The 22,104-nt window shown below is 31.8% G+C and overlaps 1 protein-coding gene across 2 annotated transcripts; it reads right to left on the bottom strand.

The window, feature by feature from the left end:
- Positions 1–15,560: 15,560 nt before the first annotated feature.
- On the bottom strand, positions 15,561–21,764 carry EMB2247 (protein EMBRYO DEFECTIVE 2247). 2 transcript variants are annotated; one of them, XM_079085585.1, is made up of 26 exons: positions 21,562–21,764; positions 21,353–21,437; positions 21,130–21,256; positions 20,929–21,012; positions 20,652–20,838; positions 20,401–20,454; positions 20,238–20,290; positions 20,095–20,162; positions 19,902–19,977; positions 19,731–19,814; positions 19,491–19,639; positions 19,307–19,424; positions 19,110–19,226; positions 18,802–19,022; positions 18,630–18,719; positions 18,426–18,537; positions 18,209–18,319; positions 17,793–17,930; positions 17,662–17,712; positions 17,466–17,578; positions 17,230–17,377; positions 16,920–17,024; positions 16,348–16,449; positions 16,193–16,265; positions 15,949–16,115; positions 15,561–15,829 (listed from the first exon to the last, which is right to left on the bottom strand). In XM_079085585.1, the coding sequence occupies exons 1-26, from the start codon at positions 21,695–21,697 to the stop codon at positions 15,701–15,703; spliced, it is 2,898 nt and encodes a 965-aa protein (XP_078941711.1). In that variant the 5' UTR covers positions 21,698–21,764; the 3' UTR covers positions 15,561–15,700. The 2 variants fall into 2 exon arrangements, with proteins under 2 accessions (XP_078941711.1, XP_078941712.1); XM_079085586.1 differs by lacking the exons at positions 21,353–21,437; positions 21,562–21,764 and having other exon boundaries at positions 21,125–21,254.
- Positions 21,765–22,104: the final 340 nt, after the last annotated feature.

Here is a 22,104-nt window from a genome sequence, read left to right as displayed (position 1 = left end):
AGGTACAACTAACTAATAGATAAAAAAGAGAAAGCTAGAGAGAGTGAGAGAGAGAGAGAGATAGAGAGAGAGAGAGAGAGGAAGCGGTTCTACCAACCCGTCGAAGAAGAACAAATGTTTGAACCCACTTGACCCGCTTGTTGAATGAATGGTATTTTGGAGGTACCATTGGTACCTCCCCCCTTTTTGTGATGACTCATTCCTCCAATTGTGATCGGTCCAAACTTATTGGTACTTCTTTGACGGTTCGAGGAAATCAAGGGAAAGCTCATTGGGAAGTGGTCAAATGGATAGTACAACACTTGAAGGGAACGTTTGATGTTTGTCTGGTCTATGGTGTCAATGCACGACATATGGACTTGGTTGGATTGATAGACTCGGACCATGAAATTGATCCAAAGATAATAAGATTGATTGGTCTCGTTTAGAGCCTTCTTTTAAATGTGGAGAACCCTATCATGTTTTATGACAGGTTATGTATTCAAAAATCATGTGCCAAATATTATTGGTGATCAGTCTCATTCAGATGATGTTCAAGTCAAGGTGGAAATTATAAAGTGTGACTTGAACATTTGGAGCATACATATGGAGCATTTGAGTTCAATTAAGCACTTGGAACTCAATGGAGCACTTGGTGTTCATGGATAATGTGACAAAGGAACGGATCATCTGAGAATGGAATGGATCATCTGACAAAAGAAAGGGTATTTAAAATGGGGTATGGAGCACATGAGAGTGGAATAGAGCATCCTGGTGCATGGATGTGTTATCTATGATATAGATGTGTCATCCTATGCTTGGATGTGCCACTTTGGAGAAAAGGTGTGCTACTTAGAAGAAAGGTGTACCACCTTGAGATGCAAGTGTGCCATTTGTAAAAAAGGAGTGTTAAGTTTGAGGTAGGTGTGCCATCTTGGAGGAAATCTGTCACCCTTGGATAAGGTGTGACATTCCTTGCATAATATATGACATCTTGGTGCAAGGTGTGCCACTTGTGTTCCTGGATGTGCCATGGTATCTCTTGATGTGTCACTTATGTTATGATATTCACTATGATGCCCAAGATTGTCCAAGGATGCTCAGAAGTTGATGATGCTCAAGGATTATTACATGATGTGCCACCATAATAGTTGATGTATCATGGTGATCTTGATGTGTCACTCTTGCATCAAGATGTGCCACTATAGATCTTGATGTGCCACTCTTGCATCATAATTTGCCCTATAGATCATGAAGTGTCATTATGATGTGCCACTAGGATGAATGTTTCAGAAGTTACTGCATGACGGATTGTGATTGTTGACACCATTCATGGGCCTATGGGCCAATGGACTTGGCCTATTATGGTTTTAGGTCTGATCTCTTCATTATAAATAAGGATGTCTACTAAGTCATTTGAAGTGTCTTTTGTATCCTTAGTGAGTAGGTCGAAACTCTGTTGAGTTGTACTTGCAACCTTTGTTTGACAACTCTGTAAATAAAGAATATTCCCCTCCTACCCGTGGACATAGGTCACTTAGAACATAGGTCATTTGTGATTACTAATATATTGTTTACGTCGTACAATTCCCTTTATGATGCAAGTTTACTGTTGAATCGTTTCTATTTTTGTTTATGAGTCTTTTGTATTAATCATTGCTATTTTTCTTTTCTACAATGACTAATAACATAGTTTAAATGAGCCTTTTTATTAATTTTTGCTATTTTGTATTTGTAAGTGAGCCTTCATATTTATTTATGATTATTGATCATAAGAACTAATACATATTTCAAAGACCATAATTATGTTTACATGATCATAAGAACTGATACATGACCAAAATTGTGTTTACGATAGACAAATGAAAATTTTATTAAGTTATGATTACATGATCATTAATTTTAGTTTATAGTAGTATTTTGTAACTTTTCATTGCTTTTTGTAAATTTTACTCGATATGTGTATATTCATTTACGAATATAACTACAAGCGTAAGCATTTAGATGTAATATTTATTTTATTCATGTGTATTTTTATATGATTAGATGCTTATTTTTCATTAATGATTAGAGGTACTTTTCATTCATGTTAATGTAATCTAAGTTTTCCAAATTTTGTTGATTTAGTTAATGGTATTGATATTTATTTTGAATTTAAAAATGTCCATAGAAAATCAAGATCAGAATTTTGAACACAATATTAGAGTACATCAGAATTTTGAATGCGATGTTAGAGTACGAATATGAAAGAAAACACTACCTAGTGGAAATGATACCATTTCTTCATTTATGATTAGAATAAAAGTAAATTATTGCATTCTATTTTTTTTTATAATTATAGGAAAATAGCAAATTAATATATTGCATTTTTTTTCTTTTTTATGTTATTCCTTTATGAATAAAGGTGTATTCTAATTATTAATGTAATTTGCTTTTCATTTATTTGTGATTAGAATTTTATTGGTTCTTTTATTTGTAAGTTATGTTTAATTCATTTAAAATTATTACTGTGTTCATATTTGATTATAATAATGGTCGAAATAAATATATACGAACAATTATTAAATTATTAATTTTCAAATTATTGGTATATTCATGTATCATAAAAAAAATAAAAAACAATATTGCAAGATCAGGGTTTTCTTAATTTCTAATAAATTAATAAAATAAGTCGACGCATTCCTAGTTTTGTGGTAACAAAAAATCAACTAACATTATTACTTTAGGTAACGAATTCATAATCCTAAAATTTAGGAATCAATTAATTAGCCTTGATTTTTCATATTTAATTATAATGTAAAATTTCATTTATACCTTTATATATTGATTGGTTCAGAACAGTTCTCGTATTCTCAACCTTTTTGGTGTTCTCGATTGAACTTCATCCTATATATATATATATATATATATATATATATATATATATATATATATATATATATATATATATATATATTGCCACACCCCCCAAACCAGAATGGCGGAAACATTCGAGGGTGGATGACTTCATGTAGTATCATAACAGTTGAATATTTGTAAAGAAAGTAAACACAACCATCATAAATATAATTTAAAAGTTACATTGTTGAATACAATACATGTCTCAAAATAAATTACAATATGATGAGTTAATAAGTTTTAAGACTGACTTCTTAGCGTCCCTTCTCCAAAAGCTGATGATTTACCTGTATTACTGAATCCCTGAGAAATACAAGTAGTTTTGAAAAAGTGTCAACAGTTAAGTTGGTGAGTTCATAAGCGTTTTTGTATAAGAATAGTATCCTTTTTAGTGTAAAATAACTGAGTTTGTTCCTAGAAAATCCAATATTTTCCATATATGTGTGGTAGTTTGAAAAAGTTCCAAAAGACTAAATGTATAAGTGTTTTCCATACTTGAAATAGTATGAGTAGATTTATATAAGTATATATAATCACTAAGGCGTTTAACAGCCTCGTAAACCGAGATGTATTTAATACCCCATGTGAGTTTTTATAACCGTGCTATTGACCCAGACTGCCTGTAACAACGTTCGTCAGACGTTGGAATGATATGACGTTTGTCACCCCAGACCTGCCGGTCTAACTGTAGCTAACAGTTTAGGTGCGGGATTGTCAGTCCCATATAGATCTATACACAAATATCACGCTCTCTCTACAAGAGATTATGGCTTATAAAACAGGACTTAATCTGCGAACTGAACGGTTCGATAAATTCAGATATCTCATAAAATTTGGTATCAACAGGTTTACGTATGAAAAGTCCATTTTCCTTGTGAATATAAGTATTTCCTCTTTTGTTTATAGTATGTAAAAATATCATGAATATCTCGTAACTATACCTATTATAGTTTTAAAAAGGGTGTTCCGTTATGATGAAAAACCTTGGTGTATTACCAACCTTGCATGAAAAGTAGTCTTTAACTTTAGTAGTTACGTTATTTTATGTATTTAACATTTATACATAAGATGTAGGTAAAACATTTGAACTTATAAGTATTTCAACGTAAATTTTTCTTGGTTTCACTTGTATTCCCCCCCCCCCTCCCTAAAACATAGAAAAGACGTGAAAATATAGGGGTATGAACTCACTTGATAAGTGGTGAATCGGGCAGCGTGTAGTTTCTAGGAATGATCTTTCTTGACGTAACCGCGGGTTTCTGGTGAAGAAACGAGCTTCACGCGGGCAGAGTTTCGGCTCGGGAACTCTATTTCTCGGGATCTTCGGGGCTTCGGGACTCGCTTCGGGTCTCGGGAATGATACCGGGGCTTCTCGCGGGCAGGATTTCGGCTCGAAACTCCTTTCTTCTCGGGATCTTCGGAGCGTCGGGACTCGCTTCGGGTATCGGGGATGGTACAGGGGCTTCGGGGGTACTTCTTTGCACGTAAATCGAGGTAATATGGGTGAGAGAATGGTGAATTAGCAACCTTGGCCGACTGCCCCTTCAAATCTATTTATAGAGCTAATTTCTCGATTTTCACGTCGTGAACAGTATTTTCACGTCGTGGGCTTGATCGTCACTGCATGCGTCGTCGCAAGTTGGGTCTGGCAGACTCCAGGAGGCATTAATACTGAGTTCACGTCGTGAACACTGTATTCACGTCGTGAACTCTGACACAGTGTCGGGGTTCGCGCCCGAACTTCAGAAATTCATATCTTCCGCATATGAGCTCCGTTTTCGACGTTCTTTATATCCACGCGTAGGTGAGATTATGATCTACAACTCTCGTTTAGACTCCTTCGGCTAATTTTGACTCAAATTTTTATTATATTATTTTTAGTAGGCCGGGACAGGAAAACTCCGTTATAAACTCATAACTTCTTCATCCGACGTCCGTTTTCGTCTGGCTTTTTACCGTTGAACTACTATCGACGAGATCTTCGATTCTCGTTTAGATTGTTTCGGCTAGAAATCCCTCAATCTCATATTCGAACTTCGGGCTGCATACTGCTAAGCTGAAACTTAGAAAAATCATAACTTCCTCAAACGAAGTCAGATTTGGACATTCTTTTTATGTATGTTTACGGTTTAACGAGATCTACGACTTTCATTTAGATACCTAAGGCCAAAAAGTATTTTATTGAGATTTCTCTTTTTACGCTTAACAGTGTTTTACCGGTTTTGACGCGGATCTTTGATTTGTCATAACTTCTTCGTTATAACTCGGATTTGACTGTTATTTATATTTCTGAAAACCTTGACACGATATCTATCATTTTATGCAACCCAATTGAGACTTTTGAACATTTCATTTTTGACGCTATATTTATTATATCAAAAATAGATTACCATACTTGACTTTAGGTCATTATATTGACTTGAAATATCGGGTTATCATATATATATATATATATATATATATATATATATATATATATATATATATATATATATATATATATATATATATATATATATATATATATATATATATCAACAATTGAACAAACTCAAATGACCTTACAAAAAGTGTAGTGAAATTCTAGTTCCTTAATAAGGAACCAACAATGCACATACAAGTACGTAGGGTGTGTTCGGCACGGAGCGTTTAGGAGCGTTTGAGAGCTTCTAGCTTCTAGCGTTTGATAAAACGCTCCATTTAAAACAGAAAGCTTCGTTTGGCACTACGAGCTTCTAGCGTTTAGTTTAATCAAAACGCTCCAAATCCAAATGTTACTTCATGTAGCGTTTAACAAAACGCTACAAGCTACCTGCTGCCAGCTAATTTTGCCGAACACGGCCATATTCTCCAAACTCTTAAATATATGGAAATATATCACATTGTGATTCTTAGTGATGAAAATCATGTTTACATGGCTAAAAGGAACATCAGGACTGTAGAAAACATTACTACTTGCAAAGAAATAGGTACACAAGCATGCTTATCGGTTTTTATTTAGTAGGGACGGTTAAATCATCTTAATTATCTTTGCGGAGAAAAATATGCACGTAAATTTTTGTTGGTGGACATACATTTATTTGGAGTGTTTGTTGTTATTTTTTTGGATTCGCGAAATAAATGATTGTGTAGAAATACCTTCCACTTTTTATAATTCTTTATGAAAACTGTTGAACGTCGCACTTACATCTACAATGACGAAATTAGAGGTCCCATAGTTTAAAGTTACATGCACGAGTTCATGTCAATGTCATATCAAACTTTTGAGTCGTCTCCACTTATCCAATGGATTTGAAGAAAAAAAAATTGTACCATTTGAGCATTTGAATCCGTTTGAAGGACTATTATTTAAGAGATTAATTACAGAGCATTAGTAATATTTTATGTGTAGGTTTTACCGTTTAATCTAGAGAATAGATCTCAAAAAATATATATATAGAAAATCTAATTTCTAGTATTGTTTATGCAGGAAAAGAAATACTGCATTGAAAGAATAAACGACTGGGACATAAGGAAAAAACGTAAGGAAAACAGAGTAAAAGATGAAAATGGTGGTGGAACCCTATATAATACTTTAACATATAAAAGTTTAAAGTTTAAAATCATTAAAAAAATGTACAAATTTATTAAAGACGTGAAATTCTCTTAGAATAATACTAACAAGAATAAACTGTTTTGTGAACGACTTTATAATTTATGAACATAAAAATTTTGCTTTATGTTTTTTGCATGTCATTTTATCCTTATTTTTCATATTTTTTTCTCATTTCTTATGTTATCTAAGAAATGGTATATCTCTTTTAACCTTACCCTTTTAAAAATTTTAAATAGAAATAAAAATAATATTAATTTATTAAGTAAAAATAAATGAAATAACGGACTAAAATAAAAAGAAAATCAACATTGAAAAAATAAACATTACTTTAATTAAAACTTAAAATGTAAAAAATCACATAACAATAAAATAAAAATATATATATAAAAATCATTCTTCAAGCTTCCTTTAAAAGGGTATGATATTAATATCATCTTTTTCATAATTATACCCATTTAATAACTATAATAACTATAGGTTTGGTATATTTTTTATTTTTGTAACAACTTTTTTAGAAATTTTACCAATAAATACAAAATATATTCTTTTAACACATTGAATAATATTGAATAATGTGTGTTGGTGACCATAAACTCCTGACCAATGCATGTAAAGTTTTAAAAGGCCATCATATTTTTGGTAAAGTTTGAAGAATGTGTTACATTAAAAATTTACGCAAATATAAATGCAACAATAAACTAACAATTTACTTTTGTATAAATAAAAATAGGCATTTAACAATAATCCTAGAACTAGAAGACAAGAGGAAAGAGGAGATTTTCGGCCAAGGTATCCTTCAAGAAAGAGTATGAACGAAATTGATGATCAAATGGTCCTATTTATAGTTTAGGTAATTTAGGGACAAGGAAGATTTGAATAATTAAATAATTGATTTAATTCCAATTCAAATCATTTCTTTATTATCATCTAGGAGGCTTTTGGAAACCCTAAGGAACTCCACAAAACTGTTCATTCCATGATGCTTCTAGAATTGCATCTTTTGTTCAACTATTAAATAATTACAAGTCACCCCTTGTATTTTTAATTAATTCCAATTAATCCCAAATTAATTCCAGATTAATTCTGATTAATAATCAATCAATTCTAATTGATTTCTCATTAATTTATTAATCATATAAATTAACAAATCAATTATTAACAATTGATCTAATATTAATCACATAATAAATTAACAAACATACTGTCTATTTCCAATTAATATATTAATCACATAATATATTAACAAATTATTTCCTCATAATTTCCAATTAGTTTATCAATCATATAGTAATCTAATAAATTATCTTCTCTCTGAAAATGTCATCCTAACCAAGTTCTAGTTATGAGGACAACCCAAAAAGGAATTTGCTTCTAATTACAATAATATATCAATTTAGTTCCTGACTTAGACACCTTAATCCAACAGTCTCTCACTTGGATAAGTCTGTAACTACAATTTCAAGTATAGACATTGAACTAAACAACAAAGAGTGCTTTCCAAATCCACTGTCGAACTCTGATTCAAATCAAACATTGTCTTTCTGTGATGTCGAGGTTCTAAAGTCACAGAGAGTGGCCCTTCGATATTATAGAATGTTCCACTAGAACTTGTTACTTTAAAAAATTTCATGGTTATGTAGTATCGGTTTAAGGTACATTCCTTGAACACTTCTCTTGCATTAAAGGTTCCAACTCATATGTAGATTTCGCAAACATCTCCTATTATGGAAACATTTCCATATTCCATATGACCAATAATTTTCTGACCAAGAATCATCATAATCCAAAATGTGTCACTATGGTCCTTTCTAAATAATTTCATACTTCTAACTGTCCACAAGCAACCAATCTTTGGTAAAACCTCAGAATTTCTTGACAGTTGTTTAACAACTTTGTAACATACAATTCTAATCCTTTTCACATAATGCTCTAGGAATTGAAAAATTAGAATAAGTGAACATTAGAGCATATGTGATCGATCCTATATCCAAAGCATATGGGACTAGACTCATTATGTCCTATATACAAGGATTTAATATATCTTCAATTCCTTGTTATAATATTTTTATATATGGAATCTGCTATGTTGAAACATTTCAATATGATATTCAAATATGTATTTGACTAAGTTCTATTAAACTATACAATCTAAACTTTTAGATTTGTAACGAAGTATGAGTGTCCTATCCCTTATGTCCACTATAGCGAAACATTTTCCAAACTTTGCAACTTGAAAAAACAGACACATTGTTCCCTTTGAACAGTATTGTTAACATGCAATAACATCATAACAATTATGCTCCCACTAGCTTTGACATGTACCCAGAAATCAACCTGACTTCTAGAAATCAATACCCTTTTGAATTTCTTAAGGAAGTGCAGATTTCTGTTACGCGATGCTTCGATAAGTCTCCAACTAGACTTCTTAAGATAATACACCTTAGTTGGATAATGTGCGTGTGTGTGTGTGTTTAAACCCTTTCAAGACAGATAGATATATCCCTCGAAAGTTCAAACAGTTCCTTTTCATTCCTCACAATTCAAAATATGAAGAGGTATGTCGTAATCATATTGTAAATTTGAGAATGCAATTTACACAACCAACATATAGATCAGATTTTCAAAATCTATTAGCGATAGTATTTGCTCATAACCATTTTCATGAATTAGAGCGAAACTTTTCTACTTAAATTTTATGGTGCATACGTTCCCATCCAAGTGAATCTATCATTTTCAACATACAGTCATAAGAAAAGGTTTGGGACAAACCAAAATCAAATTCTATGGACTGAACTTCGCTAATTTTTTTATTTATAGTTTCTTTCCTCCTGACTGCTCAAGGGCCTACAAGTGCTTCCATGTTGTTAGTAGCTCACTCATATGACCAATGTACTTTCACTGACCAACATACTTTTGCTTTTGTAGTTAAATGGAAAACATAGAACTCATAAGTATTGCCAACTCAACTGGAAGTGCACATAAATAAGAATGTGTCAATACAACAGGTTATCAACCTCAGGTCACGTGCTAGTGATAACTAAAAGATTTATTATCAATTGACTCTTAAAACTCTTAAAATTAGTACGATTCCCACTGACTTCTTGACATATGAGTTTTTTTTCTCTAAAGGAACATTCCTTGACGAGCTAAAACAAATATTCAAAAGTTTGTGTGGATTCTATACAAGAAAACACTTCATAGAATAGGTCTCAGTTTATCTTTTGTTTCTCGATTAACGAAAACATCACAACTCCAATTCTACATGTCCTAGACTAAGAAAACATTTTTACTCCACATATTTCAAGGTGTTTTCAACCTTTTTAGTTTGAAATGATTTTCAAGATACGATTTATAGTTACTAGAGCATGACTCTAAAATTTAATTGGAACAAAGTATGACTCATATTATGATCGATCCATTTCCAACAACGTTCGATTCCTCTTCTCAGTCATACAATTGCACTAAGATGTTCTTGGAGGATTAATTGTGATACAATTCCACAATTTATAAAGATGATCATAAAACATGATACTAAGGCACTCTTTTTTTTTTTAGATTGTAGAATATTTTATCTTTATGCCTAATAGATTCTTCTGTTCATTTTGTTACTCTTTGAATCTTTTGAAAAGTATCAAAATTATGCTTCATCTTATAAACATAATCATGTTTGCTAAAGCATCAGTAAATCATGAAGAAAAAAGTTATCATCCCTTATGGCGGATATGAATTGTCCATATTAACATATACTCAGGGCCGACTCTATGTGTATATGAACAAAGTTAGGGCTTAGGGCCCTCACTTCTAGAGGGCACACTTAACCCAAATACCCAATACAGTCCAATGTCCAATACAGTCCATAGTAGCTAAATCGCTGACCTGATGTGCACACGCCTCAAATATTTGAGTCATCAGTTCTTCTTCTACAAGTGAGGATCACACTCCTCTTCTTCTTCTTCTTCTTCTTCTTCTTCTTCTTAGGGGCGGCTCAAAAATTAGACTCTGATTAACGATTCAAAACCGCTGAAATACACACATCACCTTTTGTTCTTCTTCTTCCTTCTCCATTCTCGACTTCTCCATTGTCAGACTCTCAACTCTGATTAACTGATAACTCCACTCCATTGTTCAAAAATTTCTGATGAATAATGATTCAAGGCTGTCACTGAAAACGGTATGTCCAATTTTTTCACTTTTCAATTTTATTTTTTCATTATCTATCATCTGAATCTTAGAATTTGATTATCTAATTAGGGTGTGTCACTGTCACACTGTGTTGTTGAAATCGTTTATGGAATCGGACATACTTATAATAGAGATATCAAAACTGATTATCTAATTAGGGTTAATAGTTAAAGTTGATTAGGGTTAATGTTTTTCAGTTTTTATTTTTTCATTTATCTGATTTTTGATTATATTCTTCATTGATTACAATAGATTACATAATATATGAATCAGGTTTGAACGAATTTCAGAATTTGAGATTTAGACTTCAGTTTTCCAGATTTGAGCTTTCCATTATCTTCTAAAGTTCTATTATCAAATCTTAAGGTAGCAGGTATAATCATAAATTCCTAATTGGCTAATCCATACATTCTATACTTATAGTAGTTGTCTTGGTGATTGTTCATTGTTATTATTAATAAAATAATTAGTAATCATGCCAAAGGGCCCCAACTTTTTCGTTCGCTTAGAGCCCCCAAACTGGCTGAGCCGGCCCTGCATATACTAGATCCATTAGTCCTTCACTTGCGACACATAAGCGTGTGAACAATGAATTAAGTCATAATTTTCCAATGAACAAGATTTTCATATATTATACAATTTACCTTGTACAACACCAAGTATCTGTCCAGATGGCGATGAGATATCTTTTCACTTGTTCAATTACGACAATACCATAAGCGGTATCATAAGAATCAAATCCATAATTAATATTTATATTATTAGAAACATTACCAACACTTTCATTAATGTAATCGCAAGGAAATACGGTGAGGCAACTACGTAAACCAAAATTTCGCTTTTTATTGAAATAAAATGAAAACTGGAACTTGTCCTTACAATGCATGAAATAAAAACTATATTTCTAAACTTGTCCGAAGAGTAATAGTAATCTATTAAATTATCTTAACTCTCGAGTAGTAGCTCTAAATTCTGACCATCGAACCATGTGACCAAAGTCCATCTTTCACGATCAGATTTAGCTAACTTAAGCTTCCTTCTTCATTTTAGATCCTACAATTGTGACATCCCCAAATTCACGGTCATTTTAAAAATTTTATTTATGCTTATTTAAAATAAGAGTATCCATTTTGAAAAGTAGTATTGCGGAATTTGTTCTCAGAAAAACATGATAATAATATTATCATAGAAATATAAACAAATTAAATAAAAATAATAATAAATAATAGACGAAGCTACATAAATGGTCCCTGTGGCTGAAACAAAGTACATAAATGGTCCATGTGGCTGAAACAAAGTACATAAATGGTCCTTATGACAGGAAGGGAAAATGTGTCATTTCACAAGTAACTTAACTGAAAAAGTTAACAGCGTTAGCCAAAAAATACTATCTTTGCAAGATTTTGAAACCATAAGGACCATCTATGCATAAAATTTGTCATAAGGACCATAGTTTGTCAATTGTGTCAACCACAAGGACCATTTATGCAATTTTGTCTAATTTCTTTGACCTTTTTATATAGGGTTGTAAATGAACCGAACAAACACGGACAAGAGCTTGTTCATGTTCGTTCGTTTAAGTTAGCCGAACAAACGAACGAACATAAACGGATAAACGAACGAGTTTTTTTCTTCATGTTCGTTTGTTTAACAAATTTCTTGTTCATGTTCGTGAACATGCTAAACAAACTTAAATGAACAAAGATAAACAAACACAATTGAACATATATAAACAAAACGAACATATAATATAGTAATATAATAAAAAACGGTTGAACATATATGAACATAAATAAACTTAGTCAAACGAACATAAACGAACAACATAACTAAACATTTATGAACATAAATGAATGAACAAGACCATTGTTCATGTTCGTTCGTTTAACTAAACGAACGAAAATTTGTGTTGATGTTCGTTCATTTATTAAATAAACGAATATAAATGAACTTCCCGTCAAACGATTCATGAACTGTTCACCGAATGTTCGATTCGTTTACAACCCTGTTTCCATCACATTGAAAGACTATGATGTGATTATTTTGAATGGTTGGACCCACAGACAATGATTATTATCGGCTTACACTATTTGGTATCAATTGTGTGTTGAATTGAAGGAGGACCATGATGGGACGATTAGGATTGACTTAAAATTCAAAGAAATGGAGGTGAAAATGTTCGAATATAAGGAAATTTTGCAAAAGGAAGTTATATTGATGAAGAAGATGTTTAGTTTAACTTATTTTTGCAGAAGGAAGTGGTATTAATGGAGTTGAAAATGCTTATTTATACTCCTAAAAATGTATTTATATAATGTTTAGTTAGTTTTTTTCTCGTGTATAAATATATATTTTTTTCGCATGAATTCGTATAATATTTATAAAAAAATACTTAAGTTAAAAACATAAAATATTTGTAAACTTTAGGGTTTGTTCTGCAAATTTGATTTCATTGTAACCGGATGACGTTATTACATGTTATAAGGGCGAAAATTTAAAAAAAAATAGAAAAAAAAAAAGCAAACTTTGTACATTAATGAATACAAAATCATCATAAGGATAAATCCGACAAGATTTAACAAACTTTAAAGACTTTTATATCAAAAACACATCTTCTTATTTTATTTTTTTTTTACTTTTTATTTATTTGTAATGGGATCATTTATAATAGAAACTGGCGGCCCTTTGTACAATCCATGTGTTTTTGTTTGTTGTACTTACATTCCTAAGTCATAGTGATTCTATTCAATCGACCACAAATGGAATCTATTGGTTGACCATAGATACCAAATAATTTCCGTAGAATAAGCAAGAGAATATGCTGGTGTTCATTTTTATTACCCACATGGGTCATGTTTCCATAAACAGGGCATGATCACAAGCACGTAAATAACATATTACTAAGGTCCTAATTTAGGCTGTCAAAGTCTTTGACGCGTCACAGTTAGTTGATAAGTTAGTTTATTTTTTGAGCTTTTTCAAATTGACATGTTTGACAAGTCAAAAAACATCTTGTAGTTTTTTAAAAAGCGACTCAGACTAGTTTTTCAGAAGCTTTTTTAAAATCCTCGAATATACCCTTAAATAATTATAAGATATTCCTTTAAATGTCCTTTTATGCCATTTTATATCTTTCAGCTAGCTTATCAACTACTTTTTACCAAACGTCATTTTTTTAAGATAGCTTATATGCTAACAGTAGGGTTGTAAACGAACCGAACGAACACGAATGAGGGCTTGTTCATATTCATTCGTTTAAGTTAACCGAACAAATGAACGAACACGAACGGACAAACGAACGAGTTTTTTTTATTCATGTTCGTTTGTTTAACAAATTGCATTGTTCATGTTCGCTCGTTTAGTTTATGTTCATGAGCATTCTAAATGAGCATAAACAAAAGAACATAAATGAACAAAGATAAATAATCTTAATTGAATATATATGAACACAAATAAACATATAATATAATAACGTAATCAAACACAATTAAACATATATGAATATAAAATGAACTTATATTAATGAACATAAACGAACGTAAATAAACAACATAAGCGAACATAATTGAACAAATGAGACCCTTGTTCATGTTCGTTTGTTTAACTAAACGAACAATAATTTGCGTTCATGTTCGTTCATTTATTAAATAAATGAACATAAACGAACTTTCCGTCGAACGATTCACAAATAGTTCGTTGAGCGTTCATTTCGTTTACAACCCCAACTAACAGCTACCTTTTCAGTTAACAACTAGCTTTTCAGCTACTTTGTCAAACATAGCCTTAATGGTTCCATTCAGAGACAACCTCTAAATAGTCCACCCATTAACAAACATTTTATTCATCTAATTTGAACATCTTAATCGATGAGAGACATTTGGACCAATCAACTAGAACCTTTTAGAAAGTTATTCCTTTCTCTCTCTAAATAACAATCTCTAGAAAGTAGAAACATCCACTCCACCATATTGTTGTCCTCACCATCTCTACCATAGCCGCTACCCTCACCACCAACATACTTGGCCACTACCCCTCGCCACCTCCGGTGGCGGATCTATAATCAACACCAACCGGGGTCATTTATATATAAATGATAAACATAATGCAAATTAAATTTAAAAATTGAGTTTTTTTAGGTTTTGTTGGGTTTAATCAACAAGAATGGGTGCAAAAAAAATTAAATGGGGCCAATTATACAATTTCATAATATTATTATTATTATTATTATTATTATTTTGCTAAAATACTATATGGAGGCTATTTTTAAGTGGATTCATACATCCTAGAGTCGCCAACGATGTCGTAGTCCTTCCATCTGTTGTAAGTTTCTTATTTGCCTTTCCGAAAGCTTGTGAACTTTGATTTTTCTTTGTGAAATCGTTTTGTTTGTGAAATCTGGTTTCTTTCTTTCTGAATATCGTTGATTCATGAGTTCTTAGATTCACAAGTTCTTAGAATTATTTTGATGCAACTATGATCAGATACAGTTCGCTTTAGGGTTAACCCTAACGACTTTATAAAACATGTCTTATTAATAAGCCCATAATATCTTCTGTTTGTGAGCGATATGAGATAAGTATCAATACACCCTCACATAAGGGTCCTTCTATAAGGAACCGACATATCATATTTTCTTAACATTTCTTAATTATGTTAGATTTCTTTTGTTGTTGAATCATCAAGTTCAAGCAGAAGCCACCGAGTTTAAGCCTTCCATCAGATTCACAAGTTCTTAAAGATGGAAAACAAATATATAACATGGCACCCGAATTATGTATCCATTGAAATTTAAACTGAAATAAATTTTTTAAGTGTTTATAGTTTTGTGTTCTTGGTGCATCTTCATGTTTTGATTTGGAAACTACAAAAATTCAACATATTACGCAAACATGAACAGAGGAAACCAGTTGATAATGTGCGAATTTCCATTATACAAATCAACCCGTATGATTTGAAAATTTTGCAACACGTAAGATGTAATGTAAATCAATGGCATGTGGTAGAGTTGGAATAAAAAAAATAGCATAAATGTTACACCAAATTAAACTACTCTGATACCAAAATTGTTGATTGGAGGAACGACAAACGTGTTTTTGTCAGATTCAATTTTTCTTCTGCCTCTGACGCCTTTTCACGGACCCCACGAACAACATCCTCTGGAGCTTTCTCAACAAACTGTATCAAGTACACAAATTACATAAAAGTTAAATGCAAGAAATATCAACTTACTTTCGTTTTTTGTTTATTAAATAAAGAAATAAATGAAAGTAAGTTGTTATTTCTTGCATACATACATTAGGAGAACTCAATCGAGCCAAAAGTCCATCATATTCATTTTGCATTTTTAAAAGGCGCTTTGATAGCCTTTGAACTTCTGCTGATATATCCACCATGTCTGCAAGTGGAAGATATGCCTCTAAACCCTCTCCAGCAACAAGATGCACACATTGATTCACATCCTCTGAACCATTTTAAAATAATTAAATATATAAAAATAATAATATTTAGTTAACAATATACTTTAAAACACACAAACACCTGGGGGCGAATCTGTAAAATTGATGCTTTGTGTATCGAGTCTTGAGAGAAGAGCTAATACATCCTTTTCTTTCTGCAACATAAAATATTTATAAAAATAAAAAAAGTAAAGTATGTTGCTATTTTGTGAAATTAAGAGGGAGTTGGATGCTTACAGAAATATATTGGATGACATCAGGATTAGCAACGATGTTTGCAGAAATACGTTTTGCGGGCTCCACGGAATATTCTGCTCTTGTGTTTCTTATTGCACGTGTCTAAAAAATTATGAGATGATGGATTATTTAATTTTGAGTAAATTACACGAATGGTCCCTATGGTTTGGGGTAATTTGCACCTTTGGTCCCTAACTTATTTTTTTAACTCGGAAGGTCCCTACAGTTTGTTTTTGTTGTGCGTTTGGTCCCTGTCTTACCAAAAAAGACTATTTTGCCCTTGATTTTTTTAATTTATTTAAATTAGGTGAAGTAGGTAAGATAAAGTAATGTGAGGTGGAAGTGGGGTTGAGGGTGTGTTTATTCAAATAAATTAAAAAAATCAAGGGCAAAATAGTCTTTTTTGGTAAGACAGGGACCAAACGCACAACAAAAACAAACTGTAGGGACCTTCCGAGTTAAAAAAATAAGTTAGGGACCAAAGGTGCAAATTACCCCAAACCATAGGGACCATTCGTGTAATTTACTCATTAATTTTTATAAAAGTAAATATGAAAATGATGAGAGCTCACCAAAGCTTGCAAGTTTTCAAATCTTTTTATGGAAGTTAGATTCCTTGGAAGTGAAGGAAGAGGCCATGGAGATATTATTAGAGCTTCTTTCCTATTTGGTAGTGCCTTCAAGAAATAGCAATGTACTTTCATCCATTTGTTTAATAAATTATAGAAATTAATAGAAATCGTCACTGATCAATGTAAAATGACTATTATACCCTTATCTGTTATCTGTTTATTACTACTTTTTTATTATTTAGTTAAAAATAACAACTCTAAAACAATAAACAAATAAAAAAATCAGACAAGGGTATAATGGTCATTTTACCTGCCATAACTCTTCTGTGACAAAAGGCATGAAAGGATGGAGCATTTTTAATATGTTTTCATAAACATATAAAAGAACTGCTTGTGAAGTAGAGGAAACTGCTTCATTTTCTGATTGGTAAAGATGAGCTTTACTTGCTTCGATATACCTGTAAAAAAAATATTAAAATAAAGATTTTTATTTCCCAATTTGAAATTTTTAATCAAGAAATATAAATTGAGAAAAATTTGACATACCAATCAGCAAATTCACCCCAAAAGAACTCGTATATTTCACGTGCAACATCATTATAAAAATATTTGTCATAACTTGTTGTCACTGCATCAATAAGCACATGCAGTTTTGAAACCTGAATTTTAAAATCAAATTAATCACCAAACATAATAAATAATAATTTAATAACAATAATAATAATAAAAGAATCTGTCTTACCACCCAACACTCTGGTAAAGGCAGTGTGAGAAGGTACTCTTCTTTATCAAACTAAGAAAAAAGTTAAATGCATGAATAGACAGAGTAAATACATGGTCAAAGTTTTAAGGTGGTGAAATTACTAAAATAACCTTATGGGCAAGTAGCCTCTCCCATGCGGATTCATCACTTCTATTTGGTAAATTTTGAAGAACAAACTTTCCAGCATTCCATAATTTATTGGTGAATGCCTTGTTTGATGTTAGTCTCTCAGTTGATAAATTTAAATCCTTGAATCAAAAAACATCAAACATAAATTAATAAGTAGTTAATAAGTTGGTGAAATATGAAAATACACTAGAAATAATATCAAAGAGTAAATTACAAAAATGTCCCCTGTGCTTTCTGATTCTTTTTATTACTTTTGGTCCATATTTTATTACAAGGACAAAATTCGATAGAAACCGTGAAGTAACTTTCAATTTTGGACTAAACATGGTAACAATCAAAAAGCAGAAGGACCAGTTTTGTAATTTACTTAAATGTAGAAAAAGATAAAAAAGCAAACCTGGCCCACAGTTCCTAAAGCAAGAGTAAAACGCAAAGCATCAGTGCCAAATTCTTTCATTGTGTCTAAAGGATCTACGACATTTCCCAATGATTTAGACATTTTTCGCCCCTGAAATAGTTTTTTTTATTATAAAATATAAACTTAGAAATGATTATGTTATAACAAATATGGATCATTTTCAAGATTTTTAATTTTAAAATTGTATTATGCTCACTTGAGAATCACGAATAAGTCCATGTAAATAGACATGTGTAAATGGGACACTCCCTGTGAACTCAATCCCCATCATCACCATACGTGCAACCCAAAAAAACAATATGTCATGCCTGTTTAAAAGTTATAAAAAATTATTGTTTTTCTTTATAAAAAAAATGAAAGAAGTAGAAAAATACTAAATGTCTAAATACATATTACATACCCTGTTTCAAGAACTGATGTAGGGTAGAAGTGTTTGAAATCCTCTGAAGACACATCAGGCCATCCCAAAGTGCTAAAGGGCCATAAAGAACTAAAAAAATCCCAAAAGGGTATTTTAGACATAAAAATTTAAAAGTAATGAAAGTGAATTAAGGTTTGTTATGTGAACAAACCTTGAAAACCAGGTGTCAAGAACATCTGGATCTTGATATATTTCGACATTTTTTCCATATTTCTTTTGAGCTTTTTTAAGAGCTTCATCTTCATTTTTAGCAACTATATAATCTTCTTCACAATCTTTTCCAACAATATACCAAACAGGAATCCGGTGTCCCCACCATAATTGTCTGCTTATACACCAATCTTTTATATTTGAAAGCCAATGATTATATATCTGAATACCAAAAAATACATATTTTATATTTAAATTCAGTCTTGAAGTTTTTTAATCCAAGATATAAAGGAAATAATATATTAATACCTTTTCAAATCTCTCGGGCATAATGGTCAATTCACCTTTTTTCACTGCCTCAAGAGCCTTCTCAGCTAAAGGCTCCATTGTCACAAACCACTGTTTGCTCACTAAAGGCTCTATGATCTGATTCAAGAAAACAAATTAACATAAAACCCAGTTGCAAATGAATAAAAAGATCCTTAAAAATTAAAAATTTAACTCACTTCTCCACCTCTTTGAGATCTTGGAACTCTTGAAGTGTGAGCTTCTTTCTTGATACCTAAGCCTGTTTCCTCAAGTTCTGCCCATAATTTCTTTCGGGCCTCGAATCGATCAAGCCCACTGATATAAAATATGTTAAAATTTTATTTTTTTTTAACAATTTTAGAAATGAATTTCATAACTCACTTGTATAATCCAGCAACCTCATTGAGTGTTCCATCTTTGTTCATGACATTGAGTATAGGAAGACCTAATTTTCTTGCAAGAAGGTAATCATTGTGATCATGTCCAGGGCTTATCTTTAATACACCAGTTCCAAAGTCTTTATCTACATACTGCATATAAATTGTATCAAAACATGATGTTTTTTAAGTTTTTTGAAACAAAATATTTTTTTTTTCAATTATTTCTAAGTAACATTAGTACCTTGTCAGCAATAATTGGGACATGGCGTCCAAATGTCATTGGAACAATGGCTGACTTTCCAATGTATTTAGCATATCTTTCATCCTGTAGATAAAAATGACCAAATTGACCACTTGTTTACCCTTTTAACAAACTGAGAATTATAATTTTGTTTGATTTAAACATTTATACCTCAGGATTAACTGCAATAGCTGTATCACCAAATAAAGTTTCAGGCCTTGTGGTTGCTATTGTTAGAAAGTCACTCCTAAATGTAGAAATAAGCAAACACAAATATGGGTTACCTTTTGATGAACATTTTAATTCATGGAACAAAAAAAAAACTTTATAAATATGATTATTTAATAAAAACATTGAGTGTTACCTTGATCCACCAGCAACACGATACTTGATGTGATATAGAGAACCAGGTTCTTCAGAATATTCAACTTCCTAAGAAGGCATGGATGATGTCATGTTAATTTGGAAGGTTGTGCAGGAAGAGAAAACCTATTGAGGTCAATATACCAGGTCAGAAACTGCAGTCTGTAAATTTGGAGACCAGTTGACCATGTAAGACCCTGAAATATGAAAGATCAATTGACTCAGTAATATATTTTATCCAAAAGGTCAAATGAATTTGATTAAGTTTTCATAATTTAAGAACATGGAAGTGATCTGTGATCAATACCTTGGTAGATAAGCCCTTTCTCATGAAGCTTAATGAAGGCCTCAATAACAGCTCCTGCAAAAGTCAAGAAGAAAGTAATTCAAGAAATGTTAGATAATTAATGTTATGATACAGATACTGAGTAAATATGTAGACTTCAATACACATTTAGACCAAATAATAGCATACTTAACATTCAGAATTAACTATTTAAAGTTTAAACATAGTTTCTGAGATTATTAGGTTTATAATTTGATGGAATATCATCTTACGACTTAGCTGTTCATCAAGTGTGAAATGTTCTCTGGTCCAATCACAAGAAGCACCAAGTCGCCTTATCTGATTTGTAATGGTTCCTCCATACTTCTCCTTCCATTCCCAAACTCTCTTTGTGAACTCTTCTCTACCTAATTCAACCCTCTTTATTCCTTCAGAAGCCAACATTCTTTCAACAACCAACTGAAAACAATATCTGTTAGATATATACGATATTAACTAAGTAGACTAAGAATACAATAAACAGAAATCCGTTTGTAGAAAAACTCAAACCTGAGTTGCAATGCCAGCATGATCAGTTCCAGGGAGCCAGAGTGTAGGTCTGCCCTTCATCCTGTTGTATCTGATCATAATATCCTGGAACACAATTGCAGATATGAATGGTTTGTTTATTTACACATTGAATGAAGAAAAAATGATGAATTTTACAAAGTTTTTATGTGAATCTATGTTGTTAGTAAACATTTACCAAACCTCAAGAGTCACAAACATAGCATGTCCCATGTGCAATGAACCAGTCACGTTTGGAGGTGGCATTGTGACAATAAAAGGTTCACTTCCCTTATCAAAGTTTGGCTTGAAATACCCTTGGGAATCCCACCTAGAAGCAATCAATGGTTAATACATAGAAATGATGATATGAGAATCATTTTTTTCAGTTAATACGAAACATGGCACATTCGATCAAAAGTAATACCAGTTGTATATCCGTTCCTCGGAAGTAAAGTCAAAAGATTTTGCTGTCTCGGGAGAAGTAAATACGCCATTGTCTGATGCAGCAGCTAAAAATTTTAATTAAACAAAAGAATTGGATACAAATTAGAACATCCCGATGAAAATATGCCTTCTAAAAGCTCAAATTATTGTTTTTTTTAAGACAACAGTTTTCGAAGTAAATTGGATTACCTGCAAAAAACCTTGGTTTGAGGATACGAAGATGAAACCGAGATAAAGCGATACTACGACGCCGATGGGAGAAGAGAACAGGATTCAGTTTGTATAAAGAGGAAGGAGATAAGAGATATGTATTGGAGAACGCCATTGAAGCGTGACAGAAAACAAAACCCCTTGTAACGCTATTTGGGGTTTTAGTGGCAGAGAAGTGAAAACAGAAGCCGCGGGGAAGATAAAGTTGAGCAGTAAATATTTTACATAATCGCCCTTTTAAATACGATATATACCACTTGCCCCCTCAAGGTCAATCATCTTAAACAAACTAAAAATGAAGACACACATGACACACGTCATATTAGGAGACAGGGAGACCCAATGGTATGGAGTATGGAGTTATGGACTATGGAGTGAAAGGAAGCATGTATGATGTTGTGAGCTCATTTACTTCAAATTATCAATACACTCATTTTTTTCTTTGACAAAATCAATGTTTCTTTCTTGTTGTTTACAAATAACAATTTTAATCCAATTTTGCATTTTGTTACACATACAATC

The sequence above is a fragment of the Lactuca virosa genome, chromosome 3 (assembly GCF_052849685.1).
Source record: "Lactuca virosa cultivar CGN04683 chromosome 3, Lactuca_virosa_CGN04683_v6, whole genome shotgun sequence".
NCBI lineage: Eukaryota > Viridiplantae > Streptophyta > Magnoliopsida > Asterales > Asteraceae > Lactuca > Lactuca virosa.
The sequence above is the reverse complement of the archived record's forward strand: the minus strand, read 5'-3'. Positions and strand labels throughout refer to the sequence as shown.